At 56.0% G+C, this 24,804-nt stretch overlaps 9 protein-coding genes across 9 annotated transcripts; 5 read left to right on the top strand and 4 right to left on the bottom strand.

The window, feature by feature from the left end:
* Positions 1-5,962: 5,962 nt before the first annotated feature.
* MAA_01050 (uncharacterized protein) lies at positions 5,963-6,781 on the top strand (the record flags this gene model as incomplete). Its single annotated transcript, XM_007819048.1, has 1 exon — positions 5,963-6,781. The coding sequence occupies one exon, from the start codon at positions 5,963-5,965 to the stop codon at positions 6,779-6,781; it is 819 nt and encodes a 272-aa protein (XP_007817239.1).
* A 2,661-nt stretch (positions 6,782-9,442) lies between these two features.
* MAA_01049 (uncharacterized protein) lies at positions 9,443-10,151 on the bottom strand (the record flags this gene model as incomplete). Its single annotated transcript, XM_007819047.1, has 2 exons — positions 9,443-10,014; positions 10,094-10,151. 2 exons carry the CDS (start codon positions 10,149-10,151, stop codon positions 9,443-9,445), a joined length of 630 nt encoding a protein of 209 aa, XP_007817238.1.
* Positions 10,152-10,469: 318 nt separating this feature from the next.
* On the top strand, positions 10,470-11,234 carry MAA_01048 (prp38; the record flags this gene model as incomplete). Its single annotated transcript, XM_007819046.2, has 1 exon — positions 10,470-11,234. The coding sequence occupies one exon, from the start codon at positions 10,470-10,472 to the stop codon at positions 11,232-11,234; it is 765 nt and encodes a 254-aa protein (XP_007817237.2).
* Positions 11,235-11,719: 485 nt separating this feature from the next.
* MAA_01047 (amidase) lies at positions 11,720-13,238 on the bottom strand (the record flags this gene model as incomplete). Its single annotated transcript, XM_007819045.2, has 2 exons — positions 11,720-13,113; positions 13,187-13,238. 2 exons carry the CDS (start codon positions 13,236-13,238, stop codon positions 11,720-11,722), a joined length of 1,446 nt encoding a protein of 481 aa, XP_007817236.2.
* Positions 13,239-13,819: 581 nt separating this feature from the next.
* Positions 13,820-15,387, top strand: MAA_01046 (v-snare; the record flags this gene model as incomplete). The annotated part of the gene is made up of 2 exons (XM_007819044.1): positions 13,820-14,061; positions 14,178-15,387. 2 exons carry the CDS (start codon positions 13,820-13,822, stop codon positions 15,385-15,387), a joined length of 1,452 nt encoding a protein of 483 aa, XP_007817235.1.
* A 260-nt stretch (positions 15,388-15,647) lies between these two features.
* Positions 15,648-16,409, bottom strand: MAA_01045 (ribonucleotide reductase inhibitor; the record flags this gene model as incomplete). The annotated part of the gene is made up of 1 exon (XM_007819043.1): positions 15,648-16,409. One exon carries the CDS (start codon positions 16,407-16,409, stop codon positions 15,648-15,650), a length of 762 nt encoding a protein of 253 aa, XP_007817234.1.
* A 2,393-nt stretch (positions 16,410-18,802) lies between these two features.
* On the bottom strand, positions 18,803-19,158 carry MAA_01044 (Ribosomal protein S27e; the record flags this gene model as incomplete). The annotated part of the gene is made up of 2 exons (XM_007819042.2): positions 18,803-18,985; positions 19,090-19,158. The coding sequence occupies 2 exons, from the start codon at positions 19,156-19,158 to the stop codon at positions 18,803-18,805; spliced, it is 252 nt and encodes an 83-aa protein (XP_007817233.2).
* Positions 19,159-19,875: 717 nt separating this feature from the next.
* On the top strand, positions 19,876-20,719 carry MAA_01043 (Phosducin family protein; the record flags this gene model as incomplete). The annotated part of the gene is made up of 2 exons (XM_007819041.1): positions 19,876-19,940; positions 20,002-20,719. 2 exons carry the CDS (start codon positions 19,876-19,878, stop codon positions 20,717-20,719), a joined length of 783 nt encoding a protein of 260 aa, XP_007817232.1.
* Positions 20,720-21,279: 560 nt separating this feature from the next.
* Positions 21,280-22,704, top strand: MAA_01042 (Leucine-rich repeat protein; the record flags this gene model as incomplete). Its single annotated transcript, XM_007819040.1, has 1 exon — positions 21,280-22,704. The coding sequence occupies one exon, from the start codon at positions 21,280-21,282 to the stop codon at positions 22,702-22,704; it is 1,425 nt and encodes a 474-aa protein (XP_007817231.1).
* Positions 22,705-24,804: the final 2,100 nt, after the last annotated feature.

The raw sequence follows: 24,804 nt of genomic DNA, 5'->3' as shown, positions 1-24,804 counted from the left end.
TCTACTGCAAGCTTCTCAACGGTGCGCTCGGAGGTTTAGTGATTGGACATGAGGGCTTGGCGTGCATTAGTCTGCGGTCTGGCTACTGGACGTGGGTGACAAAGGTCGACCGCCATTTCACCACTTGGGCCACGGTCAAGCAAATAGTGCCTGGTGTAGTAATACGAGATGATAGGCTGTGGAAAGCGAATCGTCGCCTTGACACGAGTGATGCGAGTTCGACAACTGCGATTGCACCGCTCGGCATCAAATGGGCCGCGTTCAAACAAGATGGTGCCTTTACGGCAATACGAGGCGATCAACCGCGAAGACAGATCGTCCAACACAGACGCCGGAATGCGCGGCAAATGCAACCAGGCCGATGATCGACCGGTCCAGCAAAAGCTTAGCATTGAGCACCGACGACGGATGACGCAACGCAACGCAACGCAACGTAGGCTGCTCTCGAGGTTGGTGGAGAAGATTCATACTGGCACCGCTGCCGCATTCCCGTGCCGACCAACGAGGCCAGAAGCCAGAAGGCAATTGATGAAGCGGCCGCGCAACCGACGGTGTGCAGCAGGAAACAAACGAGCCATGTCCGAGGGGCAACGAGGACGAACGAAGCACACGAATGATGGACTCGGCCGTTGCCGTGCTCGGGGCCAAACGAGGGAAAACAGGTTCAGTGTGTATCAGATCATCAGCCATGATGTCGTTTGGCCGGGGTATGCCGGCACGATGACGCTATTTGCAGATGCGGAAACAAGGGTGACCGGCCAATGGGGAGTGAGAAATAGGGTAGGTAGTTGAAGGTTGGAGGTGCAACGCAGCCAGGCGTGTACTGGTCGACAAGGGACTTTTTCGGCTATGAAATTACATTGTACTTGGGAAATTGAAATTTTTACAACTATTGCTGCCGACAAGGTTATGTCGAGAACCGTGGTTGCCGTGAAACTGCCATATTGTACCAGACAATGCATGAAGGCTGGGCACAGCAGCGTGCATGTATGTACGCCAAGGATGCGGTTCACGAGGCCTGCGGAGGCAAGGGTACAGTATTTGATGGTATGGCAGACGCCGACGCACACTCGTTACAAAAGCGCAATAGCTGACGACGGCTCAAACCGCGCCGTCTGGTCAGGTCCGTCGGACGCAGGCAGCACAACCTCCAGACTTGTTGGGCACGGATTTCACCACGGGGGGTTCCTTGGCGACCGCACAAACATGGACAACATCACGACCGCTGCTGCCCCGGTGTGCTGCTTCCCCAACGTCGACTGTTCCCCGCACTCGGCGAGCCATCGCCAGAGCCGATGGCCACATGCGAGGCATTTTGCGTCCTGCTGGGCCTCATCGGGTCAACGTGTTGACCCGCCACGACCGCCCGCGCCACCGCTTGCGCCGCCGGCCCTTTATCGTCTCGTCTCCTGACGGTACTTGGCGCCCAAGTATCACGAAAAAAAAGGCAAAACATTGAAACTTGACAGAACTTAATCTTCTCCTCTGCCCCCCCAGGGGCCCCGTCATCCGACAATCAGCCCGCCTGCGTCAGTAGTAAATCCCGAGGCGCCCTCCACGACAAGCTGTAGCGCGCAGGTCAGACGCCACAGGCACCCAGCGACCGGTTTTCCCACCACCCCGAAAATCTGCACACTCAGCACCACATACATAGGTATTGATGCGGTGCGGGCTGCGTGCACATGCAGCTGATTTTGATTAGATTGTGGCGTCTGGCTGGCGCTGACGGGCACAAGATGCCCGCCCGCAAGGGGCCTAGTCGCGAACCTGTGGCGCCGGCATGCAGCCCTGGTCGGCGAGTGGCGCAGCTCGATTGAGCAAGAGGGTGAGAAGGCGGCACGACGCCCGCTGATATTATACGGAGTACGGAGTATACGGAGTACATACGCATTTAGAGTTTCACAATTGCCTCTTACTTGGACATTGTGCTCTGTGACGAACTGATGAGTCTTTTTTTCTTCTTTTTTGGTACAGGTCCGTGGAGGTGCGTGGTTTTGGCCAGATTCGCCCGGCAACGTCACGGTGCGGCGGTGCGCAGATGGACCGGCGGTGCGCAGCGAAGCGAAATGGAAGCAATTATGCGTTCAATGTTTTCCCCTGCCTGGCCGCTGTTTGTCGGACGCACAACAAGTCCCAGGTCCGTGGCTCGCTCTGCCAGCCTTGCATCAATCTTACATGTCAACTGGGCGCACAGACCGAGCCGCCCACGTGAAGACGTGTTGGGCCGAATTGGGCTGCCGTGAAACCTCGGCCGCCTAATGTGACTGGTCGCGTCCATTGGCTGGTGTCGTGGTTTTTGGGTTTTTGGGGGGCACTGGGGGGGGTCTGAAAAAGGGAAACCGTCTGATGTTGCATTTACTGCTACTGCTGCATTTTGACGACGGGGCCGTCTAAGTTTGCGGAGAAGAGAGCGGAAAAAATTATAGTTTTCTCAAGCGCGAAAATGCCCAGTGCCCCTCGTTGATATAGACGTTGAGTTATAATGCCCTTTTCGGCTGCGATCCCACGGCGCTAGGTTGGCGTGCAGGAGGGGGAGCTGCAAGGGGCCGAAAGCCAAGGTTTGGATAGCATGAGGAATGATGTGATGCTCGAGTAGTACTATCAAGTTGCAGAGTTGCGGGGGACAGAGGCGGCGCGCGTGATTGGCGGCTGGATGCGGTGAAGAGGGCGTCATAGAATGCACAACTGCGGGCTTTTGCATCGTGACGAGGGAGGATGGGTGCGTGCTGGTCATCTGACGGTAGTTTACAGGACCGACGTTGGCTTGGCGGTGGTTTTGTTTCATGACGACGGCCGCCTTGCTCGTCTTGCTTGCTTGGCTTGCAAGCATCTATGTACATGTACTTGAGCCTTGGTATCAATCAATCCCCTCTGATTGCACCCGTCCGCTCGCGCGCATCGCATCGCAGCCTTCCTCTCCCCCTCCTCCTTGGCAGCATCTGCCTCATTGATCATGTCCCATGGACCCCTCTAGTGCGGCACTCTGCGGCCCGCAGCGCATCCATCCATCCATCGACAGAACCCTTGCTGCGCTGGAGAGGTGTCGCGGGAAATTGCGTGTCTTTGATTTCAGCCCCAAGCGCGGGTTGCGCAGCCAGCAAGAGTAAGAAAAAGAAAAAGCAAGGTGAACAAGTCCGGGGGTCGTAGATTAGATTCGCCTCCAGGCAGACGCTATTCGCGGTGACGGTGGATAAACAAAAAAAAATACACCAGACCATGATATTGATTGCACCTGGGGGCGTGGACAAAGCTCCAAACAACCAACATACAACGTTGAAGAGCGGTCTGGCAGAGCTAGCAACTACTTGACGGTAGGTGCGTGGGATGCGTCGTGTCCCTAGCTTATCGTGCCTGCATTAGACTGGCCAAGTCGTTGCTGGCATCCAATGTGTAGATGCAGCGCGAAACCCGCGTTAATTGCCAACATTGAACTGACTCATCGTACTCCGTAGACAATGGCGCATTCCAGTCATGATGCAGAGTTCAGCCCATCTCATGTCTCGACGCTAGGCCAGGCGGTACTCCAGACAGGAACCGTCGGCGTGTCTTGGAGACGGCACTAGCACCAGGTACCAGAGTCACCCATCCGTGACATGGCAGAACGGCGATCCGAGGTCCAGGCTCAGGCACCGCCAGCCACAACGAGTTGCTGGCTGAAAGAAAAGTGAAGTGCCACCGGGGACCTGTCTCGCATCTCGCACATGGACCAATTGGCCCTTTTCCATCAATGTCGTCCGGAGCGAATCGCGGGCTCCATCTGCCCACAAAGCCCACCGGCTCTGATGCGACCAGACGCACACCATTCATCCCCTCCTCCTCGCTCACGCTCGCTCACGCTCACATTTCACCCTCAGCCAGAGCCGAGTGGCGTCTGGTAGTCCCGACAGTCCAATCTGCGGGCCGGCCTTGTTCGTCCACCCATCCCTCCCTCCCTTCAATGTTCCCCCAAGGCGGTCAGCGTCAGCGCAGAGATGAAAAAAAGAAGAAGCGGGGCGCGCCCGAAATGAAATGTTGCGACATGGGACAGACAGAAAACCGACGACATGCATATATGTACTACGCCAGTGGATGTGTCGACTCACTGCGCGCCCCGTGTCTCTGACGCAATGCACGCTCTTTACGAAATTATGAGGCTCAGTTGACACTTTACTTGACATCAAGGCAAACAAGACGCGGGCAGCCGGGCAGCCGGGCAGCATACCATTTTGGTGGAAATAGGCCAGATGTGGCTTTTTACGATTTCCCCGCTCCACGGTGCCATCGCCCGATGAGGCCATCTGTCGCGCCGAGTATCTTTGTCCGGAAAGTCAAAGAGCGAGAGATGCTCCGCCCAGGGCCGCGATGCTACCCACGGCCAGAGCTTGTGAATCCAGACCAGACGCTGAATGGAAATATATTATAATTTAAAAAAAAAAAAAAAAAAAGCTGGGTCCCCTTGCGACGGTCTTGGGAAACAAACGCATCTGTACTACCTGCGTATTTGGTCCTGCTCCGCCCCGAAACGAAACATCAATGATGGCGATGGCTGCGGTAGCTTCAGATCCGAACAGGGTTCAAGCGAGCATCGTCCCGACAGGGGTGGTCCAACACCGTCCGTCCTCGGTAGCTGGGACCGCTGGAGACGCCAGAGGCAGGATACAATCGTGTCTGGTAATTTTATTTTATTTCATCTATTTGATTTTATTTTATCCAACTTATTTTCTTCCTTTTCCCTCCGTTGCGGCGGGCCCCGTCAGCCCAGCAGGGCCTGGGTGGTCGCCGGCGGCTGTCGTTGGTGGGAGCGCGACCATCATACGAGGCGGATGACCTCAATGGGACAGGGGGCAGCTCGTCCACGGGCCATTTGGGGCATGCCGTGGGCGTGGTGATTTGTGCGATTTTGGGTCCATGATGAGATGGCTGCCTTTTGGTTGGGAGTAGTTGGCGGCTGACAAAGGCTGAGCTTGATGACGAGCGCTGCTGAGTCTGGAACAGGGCATGGGCTGATGATGGAGGGATGACGGAAGAAAGAAGAGACAAGATTGAAATTGTGAATTGTACTCCGTACGGAGTACCGACTCCTACGGACTGGAGGATCGTGTTGTAAACCTGACGTCCTGTTGCTGCTGGGCCTTGGCAGCTGGGCTCTGGACCACGACTTGGGACGCCTCTCGCCGACTGCTCCGTCCACATGTATGTACGGAGTATGTTTGGAGCACTCCGTGCAATCGTGAATCCCGATGCATGTGGTGAAGCTGTCATGTTGAGCGGGCTGTCGTGTCTCACCGGCGCACTTGGCCGTGACGGTGTCGACCATGCCGTCGCCCTTTGCGTGAGCAACTTGTGCTAGTGCGGACGAGGCGTCGCTGGCGTCGCTGGCGTGCTGGTGGCGGAGCCGCGGCCTGCGATGAGCCATCAGTGGTGGGCGACGAGCCCGACAGGGGTCTGTCTTGGGTACATGGGTGCGCGGTCACAGTCATCAGGTCCGCCAGGGGGGGCCCCCATCAGGTCCCGTTTTCGCAACATCCCTGTCGCCTCACGCCCCCACCCCCCCGCCGTGTTGACGTACTTTGTGCGTTGACGTATGTACGTACCTGCAGCAGCACCAGACACCTCACGGCCAGCTCTGCGTATCCTACTTGGTACATATTGAATGCCCTTCCCACCGGCCGCATCGTGCCATCCCTCCTCTGCCAGGACCAGGCGTCGTACATACATGTTGACATTGATGGTCCGGAGCAACGCCCAGCCCGGACGTTGGCACGCAAACATAAACATATCTTATACATATACTTGGACCTGCGTCTCACCACGTCTGCTCAGACGAGCCATCTGATCATCTCCCCGTCGGCTGTGCCAGCAATACCCCGACGGAAATCAACCACCAGACTATTGACGTGCTGGTATACTTGACTCTACAAGCACACACAACCTCGCAAACACCGACGACATCATTCTACCACACACCCCCGACTCGCCCAACATGCACGTCCTCGGCAACATCGGCCACAGCTTCAGCCAGCGGCGAAAGACACACAAGCCCAAGGACCTGCACATCCGCAAGGTCTCCTTCTCCGGCAGCTCGCTGTCCTCATCGCCGTCCACATCCTCCACATGCTCCACGTCGTCGGCCTCGACGGCACGCGCGCTCTCATCAGCCAGAACGCCCACGACGGGCAGCACCTCGCCGGGCTTCGGCCCCCTCAGCGCACACCCGACCTTCCACCCGCCGCCGCGGCTGCACGACCGGCCGCTCATCAGCCCCGAGCGGTGCGCCCACGCGCCGGCCTCGACCTTTTTCGACGACTCCACCGACGACGAGGACCTCGACGGCGGCGACTACACCGTCGTCGGCAAGGCGCGGGCGCTGCACTTCTCCCACCCCACCGAGACGACGCTGCTGCCGCCCTCGCCGCCCCCGGAGCACGACGATGCTCCCGTCGTCGGTGACGCCCAGGACTACTTCACGCTGCAGCTGGCCTCCTCGCGGCGGCCGCCTATGCCGCGCTCGCGCTGGTCCGACTCGACTATCCAGACGCTGGACCTGGACCTGGACCGGGACCTCTCGTCGGCCGACGACCTCGACCTCGACGAGACGCCGGGTTCCGACGCCCCCGTGCCGCTGGACGTGCCTAACTTTAGCCACAAGCGCAGCGTGTCCACGCCCAAGAGGCCGCCTATGCGGTCGCTCGATAGCCTCGAGGACCTGATGAAGCGGAGTGGCTGGAAGCGGCGCGGCGTGGTGTTTAACGAGACTGAGGGAGAGGGAGAGGGCGAGGGCGAGGCCCCGGCCGACTTGTAACTAGTGCATGCGCTGGCTGCATGACCTTTTTTTCTTTCTTTGTCTTTTCATCCGCCTATCATTTGGATGTTTGACTATGCGAGCATGTCTGCGTTTTCTTTGGGTTTTTAGCATGGCGCTCTGGAAGGGATACCACGGGTGGGGGCTTATAACTTGTTTTTACTTTTATTATTATCTTTGGTTATATATTTATAATGCTGCCCTTTGGGCATATACCACTCTTATGAATCTGGCTTTGACTTTTGTGATGTGATGGTGATGACGCCTGCTATACTTGCTACACTTGCTTGACTTGCTTGACTTGTTTATAAATGTGTCTGGTTGGTGACGTTTGTTGTCATGGTATTAATGGGTCATGACACCATGCTACACTTGGTTGTCTCCATGTGCCTTTCTTTTGTGTTTGTATCAATGAACTACGTCTGCTGTGCTTACTTGTGCATGTGCGTCATGTTCTATTTTTCATCACGACACTTGTGGACAATGACTTGCTGCCCTGTCTATGCAACTGTCTGTCTGTTCCATCGCCTCACACCCATGAATGACTGGCATCCTACACCTTGTCTTGGTGAGCGTGTCCGTCACTGCTGCCTCCATTTTATAACATGTATCCATATGACCATATCTGTACTACCGAGTACACTTACCGCACTGCTGCCTCTTACCCACACCCACGGACGATTCCAGCATTTGCCGACTTGGCCCTTCTTCACGGTCCCTGACTCAACGCCATCATGGGGCCCCGGCATCGAGAAAACGAAACGCTCAGGCATTCATTTTTTCCTCTCTCCAAATGTTTTACGTCTTGGCAGCGCGCCCTGCTAGCTCCAGGCCCACCAATGATTCCTCACACATCCTCGCCCCGGACATGAATCAGACAAGACAGGCCTCTTCTCGCAACTTGCTACATCCCGGCCGCCATGGCCGTTTTCAGACTCTCCCCCCCCTGTATGGAATCCAATGCCGAACATTCCTCAAATTACTCCGTACCCATGATGAATTCGTTTGGCAAGAAAAAAAAAAAAAACTTTTCAGTCTTGAAACCAAAAGTGTCCGTTCCCCCCGGTCAAAAAACTTGGACACTTGACTCGTATTCCCCGACGGCACATGATTTCCGAGAATCTCTGCCTCACGCGGGCTGCGGTCCACCTTTGCACAATCTTTTCCGGCGCCCACGGCTCCCACGGCTCGCAATCGCTCTTGGCAGGGACGGCATGCACAGGACCAGCCCAGCGTGTCCGGTCCATTCCACCACGTCACCCTCCAGCTGGCACTAGGCCGAGGCGGACCCTTGGAAATTGGCCCAGCGCCAATTTATCCGCGGGGCTACGGAAATGCCGGCTTCAGCAGGGTGCCGCTGCATCGATGTCATCAATTCAATTTTTTTTTGTGGCCTTTGCTCAAAACGTCCCGGCGCCACGATTGGATTCCAGACCGCTGGGACGGGACCGGGATACACAGCCAATTTCTGCAAAAGGCTGAGACGTAAGATACCGATAGTCTGTCTGTCTCTCTCTCGTTTTTTTTTTTTTTTTTTGCGACGGGGCCATGTTTCCTAAAAAAAAAACGTGGCAAGCTGTTTGGGGGCCAGACCTGGCGTGTGCTTGGCGGCGTGCAGGCCCGTGATTGGCCGGGCGGTGGGCAAGCGGCGCCCGTCGGCAGGGGCTGCTTCATCTGGACGCGTCCCGGCCGTAAGGCTGAGTCCCTCTTCTGTTTCTGTCTCGCTGGGCGCGTGCATGCAAGCAGGCAGGCAGGCGCTTGGTGTGGAGTTGAATTGGCCTTGTTGCGAGTGCATGTGGCCTGATGGCAGCTGACTTGAGACCGTTGACGGGCTGCACACGTGGTCCAACTGGTATTTTGGGCTACCGAGAGCCGTGTTTTGCGAGAGTCGAGGCCGTGGTCCGTCCCGGACAAGCTTGGGGCTGTGGGCTGTGCTGGAATTTGCTCCATTATTGTTTTGTTTTATTTTCCTTGGTTTTATTTATACTCCGTATACGGAGTACCATGTTTCATTTTCGGGCAGAGAATGCATGCATAGCACGCGCGATACAACGTGCCGCATCTTTGCATGAACATCGCCTAGCAGTAGCAACTTGAGGAGATGGAGAGGCATCACCACAGCCATGTGAGACACTTGGAAGTCTTAGAAGCGCGCCGTGTGTAGCCGTCAGCTCTGAAGCCACGTCGCCTTTCTTCCGACGAGAGCCAGAATCGTAAGCGGACGCCCATGGCGTCTCGTGCCAAGACAACACGGCTCGCCATCAACTCGTATTGTCTTGGCTGCAACTATACAAGTACATAGTTGCCAATTGACTGCCAGCCTCGCAGCCAGAGCGAAAAGCACTGCTGTGACGTGTCAAAGAAACTCCATGGTCTACGCCGTCCATTGACCGCATTACCTTGTTCCAGATGGCCAATACAACCAGACCTTGTACAACCTCCATCACCCCCTCACAGTGGCTGTCAAGAGTCGGCTCTAGCCGGGTCAAGTATGTACACCAACTTGATGCTTTGTACGGCAAAAGATGGACGGTAGCAAAGATGGTCATCATTCTTTACATTCTACAGTACAAATCATTCATTCCATTTACACATGACGACGTACCCTGACAATCTGGTCAGCACACAAACGAAATCATCCTACTCCCAACACTCCCACCATCACCACAGCCGCCGCTGATAATACACCGGCTTATCCGCCTGCGCCAGCCTCTGAATCTCATCCTTAATGAGCTTCCTACGCTCCGCCCTCGTGACGGGAAGAGGATTCTTGGCCAGCGGATCAGGATGGTCCACCCCCCAGGCCTGCCCAGCAGCCCGCTCCTTGATCGTCTCCAGCATCGCCAACTGCTCCTCCGTCGCCTGCCTCTTCGTCCCCCCTTCGCCCTGCGCCTCGCTGTGATGTTCTCGCTGCTCCGGCGCCAGTCTCACGTCATCCCCCTGCTTCTGCTTCTGTTTCTGCTTCCGCCTCGTCGTCTTCTTGCCCTTGGCCTCGTCCTCGCGGAGCTCATACTTCTTAGCTATGCGCGCCTTCTCGTCCTTGTCCGCCAGGCTCTCCCCCACCACCACCGTCCCGTCCTGCAGCCGCACCGTCTCCCGCGTAAAGTAGTCAGGCAGGTGCGCCTTGGGCGACGGCTTCGTGTGTCCCGGCCGAATCGCCACCCGGAGGTCCTGCAGCGTGCGCTGCTGGAGGGCGTAGCCGCTGAGGAAGAGCGCGAGCGTGAATAGGATAACTGCGTCCCCGTTAGAAATGCCAATCTCAACTCTGAGCCCTTGGAATGCGCGCCAAGGTGTTTGGAATTTTGCCCGTACCGACGATGATGGACACGAGGGCCGATACCTCGGACGAAGAGAGGAGCGCCTTGCGCATGTCGACTATCGACGTAGCTCAATCAATCGTAGACTTGGAGAGTAGAAGTAAAATACCAACGATTGGTTTTTGTTTCCCTTCAACTCTTCTTCTGTTCATGTGCGAAGCGTAGTTTTGCCAGCCGGCATGTCACCTCCCCAGGTGTTAATGCACCTTCACTCCGCCGTTGGCACGGCAACTATCTTATCGCACCGATCCGTGTGTCCACCACCCTCCCCTTCCCGCAGAAACACCCAAAACCCACCACCAGTCTTCAACCACGATCAGCCTCGCCGCACACTTGCACAACTCTGCCAAAAGCCGCCCTCACGCGCCGCCATGTCTCAAAGCGACACGGTCCAGGCCGACGCGCGCCGGTTCCTCGACGAGCGCGGGTCGACGGCGGCCCTGGCCCCCAACGGCCTCAACCCGGCGACCATAATGGAAAAGGCCGTCAAGGACCGCATCGTCGAGTCCTACTTCTACAAGGAGCAGTGCTTCGCCCTCAACGAGGCCGACATTGTCGACCGCGTCGTCGAGCACGTCCGCTTCGTGGGCGGCACCCACGGCGACGCCCAGAAGCCCAGCCCCTTCCTGTGCCTGGCCTTCAAGCTCCTCGAGCTGGGGCCCTCCGAGGCCGTGGTGCGCGAGTACCTGTCCTACGGCGGCGAGCACTTCAAGTACCTGCGCGCCTTGGCCTGCTTCTACTACCGCCTGACGCGGAGGGCGGCCGACGTGCACCGCGCGCTGGAGCCCTTCCTCGGGGACCGGCGCAAGCTGCGCACGAGGGGGAGGCGCGGCGCGGCGCTGACCTACGTGGACGAGTTTGTCGACGGCCTGCTGACCCGCGAGAGGGTCTGCGCGACGAGCCTGTGGAAGATGCCGCCGCGCGAGGTGCTCGAGGACCTGGACGAGCTGGAGCCCAGGGTCAGTCCGCTGGGCGACTTGGAGGATATTCTGGACGAGGAGGAGGAGGACGAGGCCGAGGCCGAGGAGGGGCCACGGGATGGGGACGCCGAGGAGGGCGAGGTTGGAGGCGATATGGATGTGGATGTGGACAGGGAGGGAGGGGAGTTGAGTAGGTCCGGGTCGAGGTCGCCTTGAGCTCATGTTGATGGAGGATTGTACAAACAAGACGGATGCGACAGTCTTCCTGTGGCCGTGTGGACGGTCTTGCCAAGTCGGGATTTCAAAGCAGTCATGGTGTGCCCGACTACCGCGACGGCGAGGTTCTCTTCGCGACCAAGGCGATGGCGAATCACTACAGAGAAAACGGCATCTTGCTGGCTGCTAGACGGCTCACATGGGCGCTCACGGAGTCAATCAGTGTCAAGACTAGGGATATATTGCACAGATGGCAACGCCGGGATACAGCAAAACGCAGATTGGTGCCAGTTCTTGGCCAACTAGAAGGGGTAGCGGGAAACAGCCACTCTGCCTTTGGTCCGTGGTGCGCGTTTGATGTTTTCTGCTGGCCCGCGTGGGCAGCGCACCATGATATCCTTGTGTATTAATATAATGAACTGCAAATGCTTGGACGCCAACTCATTCTGCCATCCGTGATGCAAAAAAAAAAAAAAGGCAACCATCTATGCCGCCAGCGCCTTTAATCTCTCCGCCATGGCCAACACCCGCTTATCATCCCAATACTGCCCAATCAACTGGAGTCCCAACGGCAACCGACCCTCCCCGACCCTTCCCGACGGCACGCTGACGGCAGGTAGGCCAGCCAGACTTGCGGGCACGGTGAAGACATCCCCCATGTACGCCTCCAAACTGCTCTTTGTAAGCACGTCATTCAGCGTCGGCGCGAATGACATCGCAGTCGGCGACAGGAGGAAGTCTACCTGCGGAGGACCCTGCTTGTCCTGCAGAGCCGTCTCGGCATCCATGTCGCTGAGGTCAAACTGCGCCGCTTCTTGGAGCGGGTTGTCCCGTTTGAACACCTTGTCAAAGTCCTGCCGGATCAGCCGGCGGACCTTTTGCGCCTGGACAAAGTAATTGTCCATTGCTTCAGAGCTGAGACTGTAGGTGCCCAGCAAGATGCGACGCCTGACCTCGGGGCCGAAGCCGGCTCCCCGGGTTTCCGAGTACAACGTGTCGCCCCCGGCGTCTCCGTGCTCCCCTCGCGCGCCGTAACGAACGCCGTCGTACTTGGCGAGGTTGGAGGATGCCTCGGCGGGGGCAAGGACGTAGTACGCGCATAGTGCCTCCTTGGTTGACGGCAGAGACACCGGCACGATGTTCACGCCGGCCGACTCCAGCGCTGTGGCAGCTTCCGCCCAAGCCTGTCGCATGATGGGGTCCAGCTCGGCAACGTTGTATTCCAGGGGAATGCCAACAGTGAGCTTGGACATGTCTTCCAGAAGCGGCGGGCATGCTTTGGCGCATCGTCGCCTCGAGGCTGGAGATAATGACGTCGGGTCGTTGGGGTCGTGCTCCTCGTCCAGCTTGGTTTCCACTAGAAGATGGAGAATTGGCTTCACCTCTCTGGCCAGCATTCCCACAGTGTCCAGTGAGTTGGCGTAGGGAAACACGCCGTAGCGCGAAATCATGCCGTAGCTCGGGCGGTAGCCTACAGCTCCCGTGTACGACGCAGGCAGACGGATTGAACCGCCCGTGTCGGTTCCCAGGGCGATATCCGCTTCCCCGAGCATGACAGCAACGGCACTGCCCCCAGAGCTGCCCCCCGCGGAGATTGGCTCATCCGTGGAAAGGTGGTTGCTCACGGCGCCATGCATGGAGTTTGTCGCGTGGGAGCCCATGCCGAACTCGTCCATGTTGGTCTTTCCCACGACGATGCCGCCACGCGCACGCAGCTGGGTGACGACTGTAGCTTCGTAAGGTGATTTGTGGCCGCGGAGGATGCGAGAGGCGCATTGTGTCGGGAACTCGGCCGTTGCAATGTTGTCCTTGACGGCGAGCCTGAAGGGCTTCGCAGAAGGGAGCAGCTGCGGCGGAGGAGAGGCTGGGTGTATTCTTTCTGTTGTATTGACGGGTCAAATTAGCACTGGACACGAGCAGATGACGGGTCTCCATGCTGTTCAAGCACATACCACTGTCCACAAAGTGATTGCAGCTTGTGCTCTGGGAGCGACACTGCGGCATGGACTGCCATGATGAATCGAGGCACGCAGCGGGGGCAGCTCTGCGAGAACGCAGAGGCGTCCTTGGTGCTCGTACGTGTATGTGCGGATGAAGAGCCGAGCAGCGCACGCAAGCTGGCCTCATGATTGGATTCGCAAGACCATCAATATGGTGACGGTTGGGAAGACTGCCTGAAACCAATCACTGAGTGTCGGGGTCCAAAAAGTCGAGCTCCATGGAGCTGTTCGGCGGTTTACTCACATGCAACGTCGATTCTTGGCGTGCGGCTAGTCAGTTAGCGGTTAGTACGGGCGGGAAATCAGGCGCTGGCCGAGCAGTATTTGACCAGCCCCAGGCAGCCAGTCGGTGCACAGGTCCAATGTCCAGGGACCTGCATCAACTAAGGTCGGGACCACAGTTGACAGCTTCAACCAGTTGACATTTTTAACGACATCACCGACACTCAACCTCGACTCCGCCAGCTTTTGCGCCAACACAACCCCCGCCACCATCTCTACCTTGTATTCTTTTTCTATGCAGTCAATAAGCAGCTCACCGTCATAGCCCCCATATCAAAGGGTGCTGCATTGCCCCGCGGCAGCATGTCCTCCAAACGCGAGCTGTCGGATGTCGACGAAGGGGAAGTCTCTGAGCCCGACCCCAAACGGGCGAAGAAACAAACCGGCGCCATGCCCCGACACCAACACCAAAACTCGTCCATAGATCCAACATGGGGGCAAAAATACGTCTTTTCAAGTCTACAAGATGCGACAACCATCCCCTACGGCGAGGAGTCGGACTTTGAGGACGACGCTGACGCCATGGCCTATCTCTTGTCTGTCAGGTATGCTCATAAACGACCCTACATATCCTATGTTTGTCTATCGGAAACGTGTGTTTGCTGAATGTATTTTTTGTATTCTAATCATTTAGATGATGCTGATACGGTGAGTATTACAGAAAAGAGGCGTACGATATTCCGCATTTGCTCGTCGCTCCAAAAGTTCAAATTGGACCTCAGTTCCCACCCGAGCTACAACAAGACGATCAAGGCGAGGTCGATCGAACCATCTATACTACCGGGGCAGTCGATGATTCCAGAGGATACTACGACGACGGAGCGTACATTGCAAGGCCACAACACGACGACGAAGACGAGAAAGCTGGCCAAGCGGCCCACGGCTGTGGCGATGATGAAAGAGAGCTTCACGAAGCATACTTCTCCGCGGTAATGGCCCGATATACCCATCTTCGCCAGCTTCTACACACAACTCCACCCCCGGACGCCGCCAAGAGACTATCCTCGACAAAAGAGACCTACGCCGCACCATTTGGCCGCGATTCCACCACCAACAAAACGTGGGCAAATATCATGCGCAACACTGACCCTCACCCGCTGCAGCTGGCGCTCATGTCCAAAGAAACCGTAATCCGCATCCTACGCGTACTAATAGGTGGCACATTCTTACGAAGGGGCCACACTCTATCTGAACGAACGAGCCAGTGGCTCTGGGGGTTGCTTGCACGACTACCAGATCGAGGGGAACTCAACCACACCGAGATAGGCTGGGTGCGGGACCTCGGTAGGCGCGCAGTCCTCCTCAGCAGGAGTTTGGCCGAGATGGCAGCACTGCGGGATGAACTCGCAGACGGAGGGCTGGGCGTAAACGAGGGCGTTGATGCGAGTAGCAGCGATGAGGATGTGGTGGGAACTGATGCCGACGATGCAGAGGGCGTAGACAGCCCATGTGAGAACGACAGCCCCGCAGAAGACTTGAACCAAGAAAGCGTCGCCAAGGACGAGGGAGATAAAGGGGATCCAGGGGCAGACTCGACTCTGGAAGGCAATACGACAGACAAGAGAGACGAGGACGAAGAGGGTGAGATCCAGGAATCTGAGACCGGGGACGTAGCCATGGACTTGGGCTCGGACTCGGACAGCGACCAGGGCGGCACCGTCGATGAAGGTCTCGAAGCTGCCAAACGAGAGTTACTGGCACGCCTGGGTGCGTCGGGGGCAGAGCAGGAAGTTGATACCCAGGAAGACGACGCTACGCTGCGACTACGCATGAACATGCGCGCGACGCTGAACATGATCTTGACTGTTGCGGGGGAATTCTACGGACAGCGGGATTTGCTCGAGTTTCGGGAGCCATTCGTAGGTATGTAGCTTGATGTGTCAGGTTTTCTAAGCCAAGTATGCCCTTAGCCACCGTGGCAAAGTCTCGATAGTCGAGACGTGTAATGTAAAAATACATGCAAATTCGGCATGATGGCCCAACTGGGCAGTTTCTGCCGTCCCGTTCGATGCGCCCTAAACTCCTGTACGTGAATACAAAGCCGCAGCTGCCTCCTACAAGATACAATTCAACTTGGTAGTTGTGCTCGTGACAGGGAAAGGAAACCAAAAGAAAAAAACTCCTCGACTGTTCAGGACAAGTCCATGTCGCGCGTGTCGCCAAAAACGAGAAATTCAGCCTCCCCAAAGTCCCTGTCCACTGCCGCATTCTCCTGACCGACGTGCTTGAGCGACGGGCGCTTCTTCACACGGGTCCTCGGGACGGCCATGACTCTCGAGTCCCCCCACTGCGACGGCGCAAAGCTCCGCGGGCTGACTTGGTCGTCCCAGCCCTTGGACGGCAGCGCCAGCAGGGTCGGGCAGTCTGCCCGCTCGTCGTCACTGTAGCATCGCTTCCGCGACGAAAGCTCGGGGGCGTTGCTGTCCACGCTCTCTTGCGACATGGTCAGCTCCGGCACGTCGTCGGCCTCGGGCACGGAGGAGTCGGAGTCGGAGTCGGAGTAGTCGCTGGCGAACGCGGGCTGCGAATCGAGGCCGCCGACCTTGTTGATGCCGCAGAAGGGGAGGAGTTCTCTGGACGCGGCCCGCAGCGTGGTTTGCGTCGCGGGCCGGGAGGCTGCTGTCGCTGTCGGGACGGTGTTGTCTGTCCACAGCTTGAACGCGCTCGTGCCGCTGGTCTTGTATCCCTCGGGGACGGACTTGCGCACGCGCATGCCCACGTTGAGCAGGTTGGCCTGGACGCTGCTTGGGAGCAGAGGCTGGCGGGGGGGTTGCGGCTGCGGTTCGCCGGCTGCGTCGCCGGGTGCCCTGCTTGCGAAGAAGGATGTGATTTGGCGCTGCGAAGGGTCTGCTGAAGAGCCTGCGAATTGTCGCTTGGTTCGTGGAGTCGACATGGTGATGGGATAGGTCGGAGGGGGGGGCCGTTTAGTGAAATGAGAGTCTTTATAGTATGGCGAGAGGGTGAGCCAAGGGGCTTCTTGCGACAGGAGCAGGTCACGAGTTTCGCAACGGATGATGCGATCTGACTCCTGGTGGCGGAGGTTTTTTTCAGTCCCCCCTTGTGGGTTGAAATGCTTTGTATTGCTGTTTGTCTCGGCAGTGTGTTTCAGTGAAGATGCCAAAGCGGTTTGTTGCCGGGTCCACAGCAAAGTACGTAGTAAAACGAATGGCACAGGGGGTTTTATTAATGGACAAAAGGGAAGAAAGCGCGGTAGAGTGGAGAGTTTTGTCAATGACTTGCAGCTCGCGTAACAAAGAAGACAGGGGAGGGATCGGACTAAGCGAGCTGTGGGCGATTGACAAAGGCCAATTGCTGAAGAGGTTGGTGTTGAAGATGGCAATGGAGTGTAGGAGGTTGGTGAGACCATATCTGACCTGACCTTGGCGTGATTACTCTGTGGCAGAATATTTACCCGAGAAGTATATACTAACATACCCATAGCACGCTACAGTATGGAGCGCAATAGTCAGGCACCTGCCGCTCACTGCAGTAAAAATTGCCCTTGAAACGACCCTGTTGGTCCGAGCGAAAGTGGAGACTGCAGCGCGTGGCAGTCGCGACCATTTCGTGTAATGTAGCTCTCTCTGCCCAATTGGCTTCGTGCGGGGGAATTGATGTGATGGGATTGGTCGAGTTCAAGGGCGCATTCATCATGTGCAGGGTAGTCGTGATAAGAAGGGTCATCTTCCGTAGATGGAGGAAATTTTGGCCTGGGTGGCATACGCTCTTTGTAGTATTGTTTTGCATTGGACCTCTTCTGTAGAACATTACAGGCATGGTGATTTGTTGGTTTGATGCGCGTCTCAATGAGCTGACTCTGCCTATTCCCCTGATGTAACCCATGTCCGTGGCGTATCAGCCGGTAAAACACACGTGGCATGACACAACCCTTCGACAAGAGCAACAGCTATGAAATACAACATTCGCACACAGACCAACACTTCTGGGATAGAATGTGCCGGCCACAATTAGACCGAGCTTCGGCCTTATGAACCCATGCCTATTCCATTTATAATTATAACCCCGGAGTTATTGTCTCCCAAACACCGTGAGCTCCACACATATCAAACAACATAGGAGGTACCATGAAGGCAGAAAGGCCCGAAGCATGTTTTGCCTGAGCACATCTGGTTAGCAAGAGACATGTTAGCATAGCCCAAGTCCGATGCCGGGCAGGCACGTGTAGCTGTGTGCTGCTCAACAGAACAAGCTTGACTAAAAGGTTAAAATATCTGTAGTGGGTGTTACTGCCTATATTAAACCAGTGAAACTATGAACTCCATGAGGAACCAATATCCATGGTACCCGTGTTGAACATGTCCCGTAATTTGAAGATAAAAGCGACAGGCGCCTACGCTTTTTTTTGGGCTGTCCGCCTGTTTTCTTGACTCAGAAGACACACGAGATGGTAAACGAGAGTCTAACCAAAGAAGGTGCTACAGGGCGTGAAACGGAAACGGCCTCATCCTGACAGGAACCTAGGTAGCTTCGCTGGAATTTCTCCCGAGATACTCAAACATCTGTCATGTCGTCTTATCACAACGGTCAGAGTCCCCTTGGGTAGGGAAATTTCCCGCTTCGGGCTTTACAAGCACTGGTGTGGCTTAAATATGCCGACGACGTCCCTGTCCGAGGTCATGACTATTCCAAGGCCTGTTCCGCTGGGCTTTCACATGGGAGAACTATTCATAGGATAGTCACGAGTGTTCGGTGTGAGTCACGTCATCAGTCACGAGACAAAGGATTCTTCCGTCTACAAACATCATTCACATGGATCACAACATGGCAAGAATTCGTGGAAACCATTTGAATTTTCGCAAGCACAGTGCCTAACATCCACCATCCAGAGCACTCGGGTATGAAGCGATCCTCAAACCAGCGGTTCCACGTCCTCATATCCAGTTGGACATCCAGACCACCCTGGACACTCGTGGAAAGCCCTTCTCCAGCTATCCACCCCCAATGCAGTGCTTTTTGATTCCTGGTTCAAAGACGACTCTTTGGTACAAGGCGCGCGTAACGGAAAAAAACGTGATGAATGACATGCCATGCAAGATATCCGGAGACCCCAAACGCCCCTGTTCGTGGGTGGTTTCCATCTTCTATCTGCAAAGAAAAGAGAGTTGTTGATTATTTTGTTCGCAAAGGTGAGAGAGGACAGTTTCGTCTATGCGCCCAATTGTCGAGAGTTGGTTTGCTTTTGTTTTGCAGATCCGAGATGTGATCACCATGAATGAACCGTAAGAGTCATGAGTACCCAAGGAAAGAAAACCGCCAGCGAGCAGTTTACTTTCTTCGGAAAGAGCAGCCCTCGGTTAATCTGGCCTTGCCACCAGTGGGCTGGCACAGAACGGTGGTGCATCCCTGGCAGATGACGACAGTCTGGGCGTGTGAGAAGACGGTCGTGATGGTGAAGCAGCCGGGGCACTTGACGTCCATGAAGAAAGATCGGGGAGCGGGCACCAGGGTCTGGAAAAATTAGCTTGTTAGAATCCAGGTTCGTAGCTGGTGATTGTGCATAGCGTCGTCATGATGGGGATTGGGATGGTGCTTTAATATTTTTGTCATCGTACCTTGAGCTTGTGCTTCTTGGCCTCGGCGGCCGGCGAAGGGTTCAGAAGATCAACAGCGAGAACCTGCATCAATCCCCGTTAGCCTACTTGCTTTCCATCAAATTTCATCTGTGCTAGACCAAGTCCTGGACATCCGCCGACAGCACTTCCCCCTGTCGGTGATGAGGATTTGTCCAACAACCGTGTTGTTTCGCCACCCTTCTCGAGGCGTATTTCCATCGACTCCCGGTCGTGGGGGGAAGAATTCGTCGCTCACCATCTTGACTGATTGTTTCGAATGAGATTTGCCGTCGGGGTCTTGCGAGGTTCGGGATACTTGACGAAATCTGGCGGCAGATTTGAGGCTCGCAAGATGCGTGAGAGGTGTTAAGCGAGGAAAAGTTCGGTGGACTTGAGGGGGAGAATCTCGGTTGCCTCTAGCTCAGAAATTGCTCCAAAACGGATTAGCGTGATAGGGTTTTCTGGCCCAGTACCACGTGACGAAAATTTTAGGTGCTCTGATTGGCGTAAGCTGGGCACGTCGTAAAATTGCAACGAAGGGCCCACAGGACCTGGGATTTTATGCAGCCTGGAGAGTTCCTTTGTGCAAGTTATGCCATTACTGGCTGAGAGCTGTGGGGCGGCTTGTCTTTGAGGCTTGCTGTTTCCAGGAAGCTCGTCGTCATTCTACACCAGGCGGCCGCAAAAAAGGGCCTCGAGGCGTTACCGTCTCTTCTGCTACCAATGTCTCGGTAAAGAACCATTGAATATTTACTTGGTTCTCGACCTCCGTGGCCCAGCAACATAATGGCGGCCCCTGGTGATCAACGGATCGCTGTTCCTATTGACGATCCCAACGCAGACACAGAGTGGTAATTACTCAGTACCCCGCGGTGGTAATGGCCCTCATAGCAGAGCTCTGACCACATTTAGGAACGACATCCTGCGAAAACATGGAGTCATTCCCGAAAAGCCACCAAGTCCTACTCCCATGATCGAGGAGGCTATTCTCCAAGGGAGAAGACTGGCGCATGAGAATCGGCTCGAGGGTAAAGATCTCGACGAGCTGGACGAGCTAGAGGATTTCGAAGACGATGAATTTCTGGACCAATATCGCCAAAAACGAATGGCAGAGCTCAACAACCTGCAAAAAAAGTCCATCCACGGCAGCGTGTATCCAATATCGAAGCCAGATTACCAGCGCGAAGTTACAGAGGCATCCCAGAAGGGGCCTGTATTCGTCAATTTGACGTCGGGTACAGGGACCAATGTGGAATCGCGAGTTCTGTCAGAGCTCTGGAGACAGGCTGCCAAGGAATATGGAGACGTCAAGTTTTGTGAAATCAGAGCAAACCAAGCGATTGAGAACTACCCAGACCGGAATTGCCCCACGATTCTGGTCTACAACAACGGGGACATTGTTAAGCAGGTAGTAACACTAGTGACCCTTGGAGGTGTCCGAACGAATATGCGCCACATAGATAATATTCTTGTGGAAGTCGGCGCGGTTTCAGAGTCGGATATGCGTATCATAAAGAGACGGCAAGCTGCCGAAGATGCAGAGGAAGAACGACTTGCCGGCAAGAGCATAAAGACTGGCACGGCGGGCCGATCAAGAAACAATGATGAAGATGACGACGACTGGGACTAAAGATAGGGACGCTAGGAAATACCAATGTCATGCATGATACGAGGCCAAATTCCATTCGTGCACAGAGAGTTCTGACGAAATTCGAGCCACATAGCCAAGGCGCCTAGAACCGGACTTGTAAATCTTCAACATGGCCTGGTGTCGGGGGTTAAGAATTGACAGAGCGCCAAACGTATCGTACGGAATAGAGTGAAGAGACAATAAGAAACCAATCAACAATAGGGTGTCCGCATACAGATAGGCAACTTGTCCCTTCTTTTGTCAACGTTTATGTTAGTTGCATTAGACGGGCGCCCCACCGCCTATCTTGGGAAGCACGCGACTTTCAGGATACAGAGGCGGGGGCTTCGGCAAAGTGGGTCCACGGAGTCAAGCAGATTGGACCCTGTTATCTGATGCCGAGCTCCGAAGTCTGTTCATGACCGCGTTCCTGGCGCGTCTCCAGCCATTGAGGTCACGACCACGTTCTCCATTTCTTCATACCTTCCATTGAACTGTCTTCCCCCCAGCCGCTTTGATTATAGTGTTTCTTGCTTCAATTACTGCACTGCCCGCTATCAATGGCAGAAGAGCCGACTCTCCCCTGCCTCCCCGCAGTCTCGTGGGATGAGAGCTCTCAAAGCTTCAGCAACAATCCCCGAAAGCGTGTCCGGCACCCACGCTCGGGGGGTCTTTACAACTCCAGCGACCCGGCTGTTTTCTCCAGCGACGACGACCCTGGCCTAGACAACTATGTTGAAGGCCGCAAGAAGAAGCGATATGTAGGGTCGTGGTTTCAACAACGGCCCACCTCGTCCGACTCGACCTTTAGTGAGCACATGATTCTGCCCAAGCCAAAGCGCAAGTTGGCACGCCAGTTTGACAGCGGTGTCTACCTGGGAAGCGATGGCACCGAGGGGGATGACCTGGCCTCTGAAGTCTTGGAGATGCCCCTGCGATCCAAGCTGCCTCAATTAAGTGAGCGACCGCAGCCGCTGATTCCCGCCGTGTCCAAAGCGGAGCTGCTGGCCAGGGAAAAGATACAGTCTTGTCTCGAGCAGGGAAATGAAACTATTGACCTCTGGTCCATGGGATTGGAGGACATCTCCAGGGAGACATTGACCCCCCTCGAGAACTTTTCGTGCATTCCCGTGGTGGCCAAGGATGTTGCGTTTGAGCAAAAGGAGCCAGAACTCGAGATTTATCTGGCCATGAACCGGCTGCGGAGTATCCCGGGCACCTTGTTTGATCTTGAGCACCTCACGATTCTAAGCCTGCGAGGCAACAAGTTGACCGAGATTCCGCCGGCGATAGCAAAGCTGCCGAATCTACAACAGCTCAATGTTTCCCAGAACCGCCTCCGCTCCCTCCCAGCCGAGCTTCTAGACCTCTTTGGCAAGAACTTGGCAGACCTGGTCCTGCATCCGAACCCATTCTTCGAACCCGAGGGCCAATTACACTCCGAGGGAGATGAATCTCTCGAGCCGCCGGAGCAGCCCCTGCTAACACGGCATCTCGGCCGGTCACCTCTGCAGATTTCCGACTCCATGGGACAAATCTTGTCGGGATTCAAGTTCCCATCGTACGAGGAATCAAACCGACTGGCCGTGGCATCGGGAAATCAGCTCGACACCGGCACAACAACCAGTCTCGGCCAACCCATCAAGGCAGGCTGTGTGCCGTCATTGGTGGAGATTGCCCTCCGCAGCTGCTATTCCACCTCGCAGCTGTCCGAGCTTCAGCACTTCATCCCCGAGGGCTTGTCCCATCTCCGCGAGCTGCTGGAAAGAGCAACGAGGCAGAAGGACATGGGTGGCGTTGCGTGCTCCCACTGCCGCAGGTTGATTGTCGTGCCGCCTCTCGAGTGGGTAGAGTGGCGCGAGATTAGCACGCGGGAGGTCTACGGGAACGCGGTGTCAGTGCGGCCTTTGAGTTTGGCCGAGGACGAGCGGGCGGTTCCGTTTCTGCACAGGGCTTGCTCGTGGAAGTGCGGGCCAGGTGCTTGACGGGAGGGTGGTCTGAAGCATAGCGATTTGTGTTTGAAGCGAGCATCTACAGTATTGTAAAGTTTTTAATTTTTTTTTCGCGCAATCGATCCAAATCATTGTGCAAGCAGCCTGCACGTATGGCACCAGTAACATGACATGTTGATTATACTTGCGCCCAAAAAAACGGGAGTAAACCACGGAATACGGTACAAGTAGACCAGTCGTTATAATACGTTCAACACTAACACGATTAGTGATTTATCGCGGCACGCCATTCAAGGTTATCTTGTCATGGCCTCAACTATTAATTACGTGCAAGTAAAATATAATTCCTGCTCGTGACTTGCTTTAAAAAATTAAAATAATACCACATAGTATATAATATCAAGGTCCGGGCTCGTCGGCGTTCCATGAGTCCTTGCCTTGCCGTCTCCCAGCATCACCTCCCTCCCATCCTTGAACGTTATATAGTTACAAGTGAACAAGTTGACGCGGCGAACCAACGCAATCACTCGCAAGTCCTTGCCGCTGTAAAGCTCCTCAAAGCACCGTAACCTGTCACTTACTAACATGGGCTCAAGCAGTCAAATTGAACCCAAACTTGACAAACCCGCTGTAAAGAACTTGACCCAACAATGGTCAAAGGTTTAACCCGACGGGTCATGGCGCGTGTCCGCCGGGTCGTGGCCCGAGCCCGAGCCCGAGCCCCTGGCCGTGGAGCCAAAAAGGCACGTCAATACCAGTGACACATTCACAACAAAACAGACTTGACGGCACACAGCTCACGCACTTGACGATACAGGCTCCGGATCGGCTCCGTAACGACTCCGCATCAACTACTACTATGCCGGGCTCTAGCCCAGAGCATACCACCGAAGGGGTTGATACGGCCATGACAGAGAGCATCTACATGCAATTGAAGGGATTTGCGCGAGGGCATCCGCAGCGGTCGCGGACCCTGGGGCAGTTTATGGAGTTCTTATGATTATGGAGATGGTACTGGAGGCTGTCGCGTGCGACTAGACATTAACGCATCACTGCGTTTTAAGCGTGCATACGGGGTAGTAATACTGCGTGCTTCTATCAAATGAAGCAAGACGCGGAATAAGATGGGAAGAGGCATCTAAACAATGTCTTGGGCTAGAGTGAGACCTCACGGAACAATGATGCACGTGGAATGTCTGGTGTAGGTGCCCTGTCCACCCAGCACATGCAGGGAGCCGTCATGTGGCGCTTGCATCTGGACCTTCTGGACCCGCAGGCACCTGTCAACATGAACGTGACATGCAAGCACTTTTAATCTTCGTCGTTGGACAACATTGAACCTATACCGAGAGCTCGTCTGCTCACCTCGAACCCTCAACCCCCATCCTCGATCCCATGTCCTCGCAGGGGGGGCCGTTGTCCACAGTCGACCCGCTCTCCATCCCGCAGCTTCGACCACACCCGCGTCCGAAGCCTTGCTGAAACCTCCACCACCAACCCAACGCCGCGAGGCACACGACGCAACCGGCGATGCCCTCCCCCAACCCCTCGCGTCCGCCCTCGCCGACGCCGTCCCAGCTCCCCCCCGTGCCCGGCTCGCCCGTCTACTCCATCGCATCGACGGCCAACCCGCTCTCCAGCTTCAACCTCCCGCTCCCGCCCGCGCCGCGGCCCTCGCACGCCGTCCTCACCAAGCAAGACCTCGAATCCTCCCACCTGGCCTACGCGGACCTCGTCGCCTCGGCCAAGTCGTACCGCCTCGCCCTCGCGACCCTCTCCACGGCCGCCTCGTCCTTTGCCTCGGCCCTCGAGTCCTGCGCCCGCCTCAAGGAGTCGCGCGCCGAGCCCATCGCCCACCACGCCGCCGGCGCCGCCATGACGGCCAGCTTCACCACCGCCAAGGGCGCCTGCACCGCCGACACGCTCCTCTCCGCCTCGGGCGTGCACCACCTCATCGCAACCACCACCAGATCCTGTCCGAGACCGTCTACCGCGCCTTCGAGGTGCCCCTCCTGCACGACCTGGACAAGTGGCAGACCGTCATCGACGACGAGGAGGAGACGTACCAGGCCCGCATCAAGGCCCAGAGCAGAGAGGTCAAGCGCCTGGAGAAGGAGGGCCTGAAGCTGGACC

Source organism: Metarhizium robertsii (assembly GCF_000187425.2).
Source record: "Metarhizium robertsii ARSEF 23 chromosome Unknown MAA_Scf_8, whole genome shotgun sequence".
Lineage (NCBI taxonomy): Eukaryota > Fungi > Ascomycota > Sordariomycetes > Hypocreales > Clavicipitaceae > Metarhizium > Metarhizium robertsii.
This window is presented reverse-complemented; position numbering and strand designations above follow the sequence as displayed.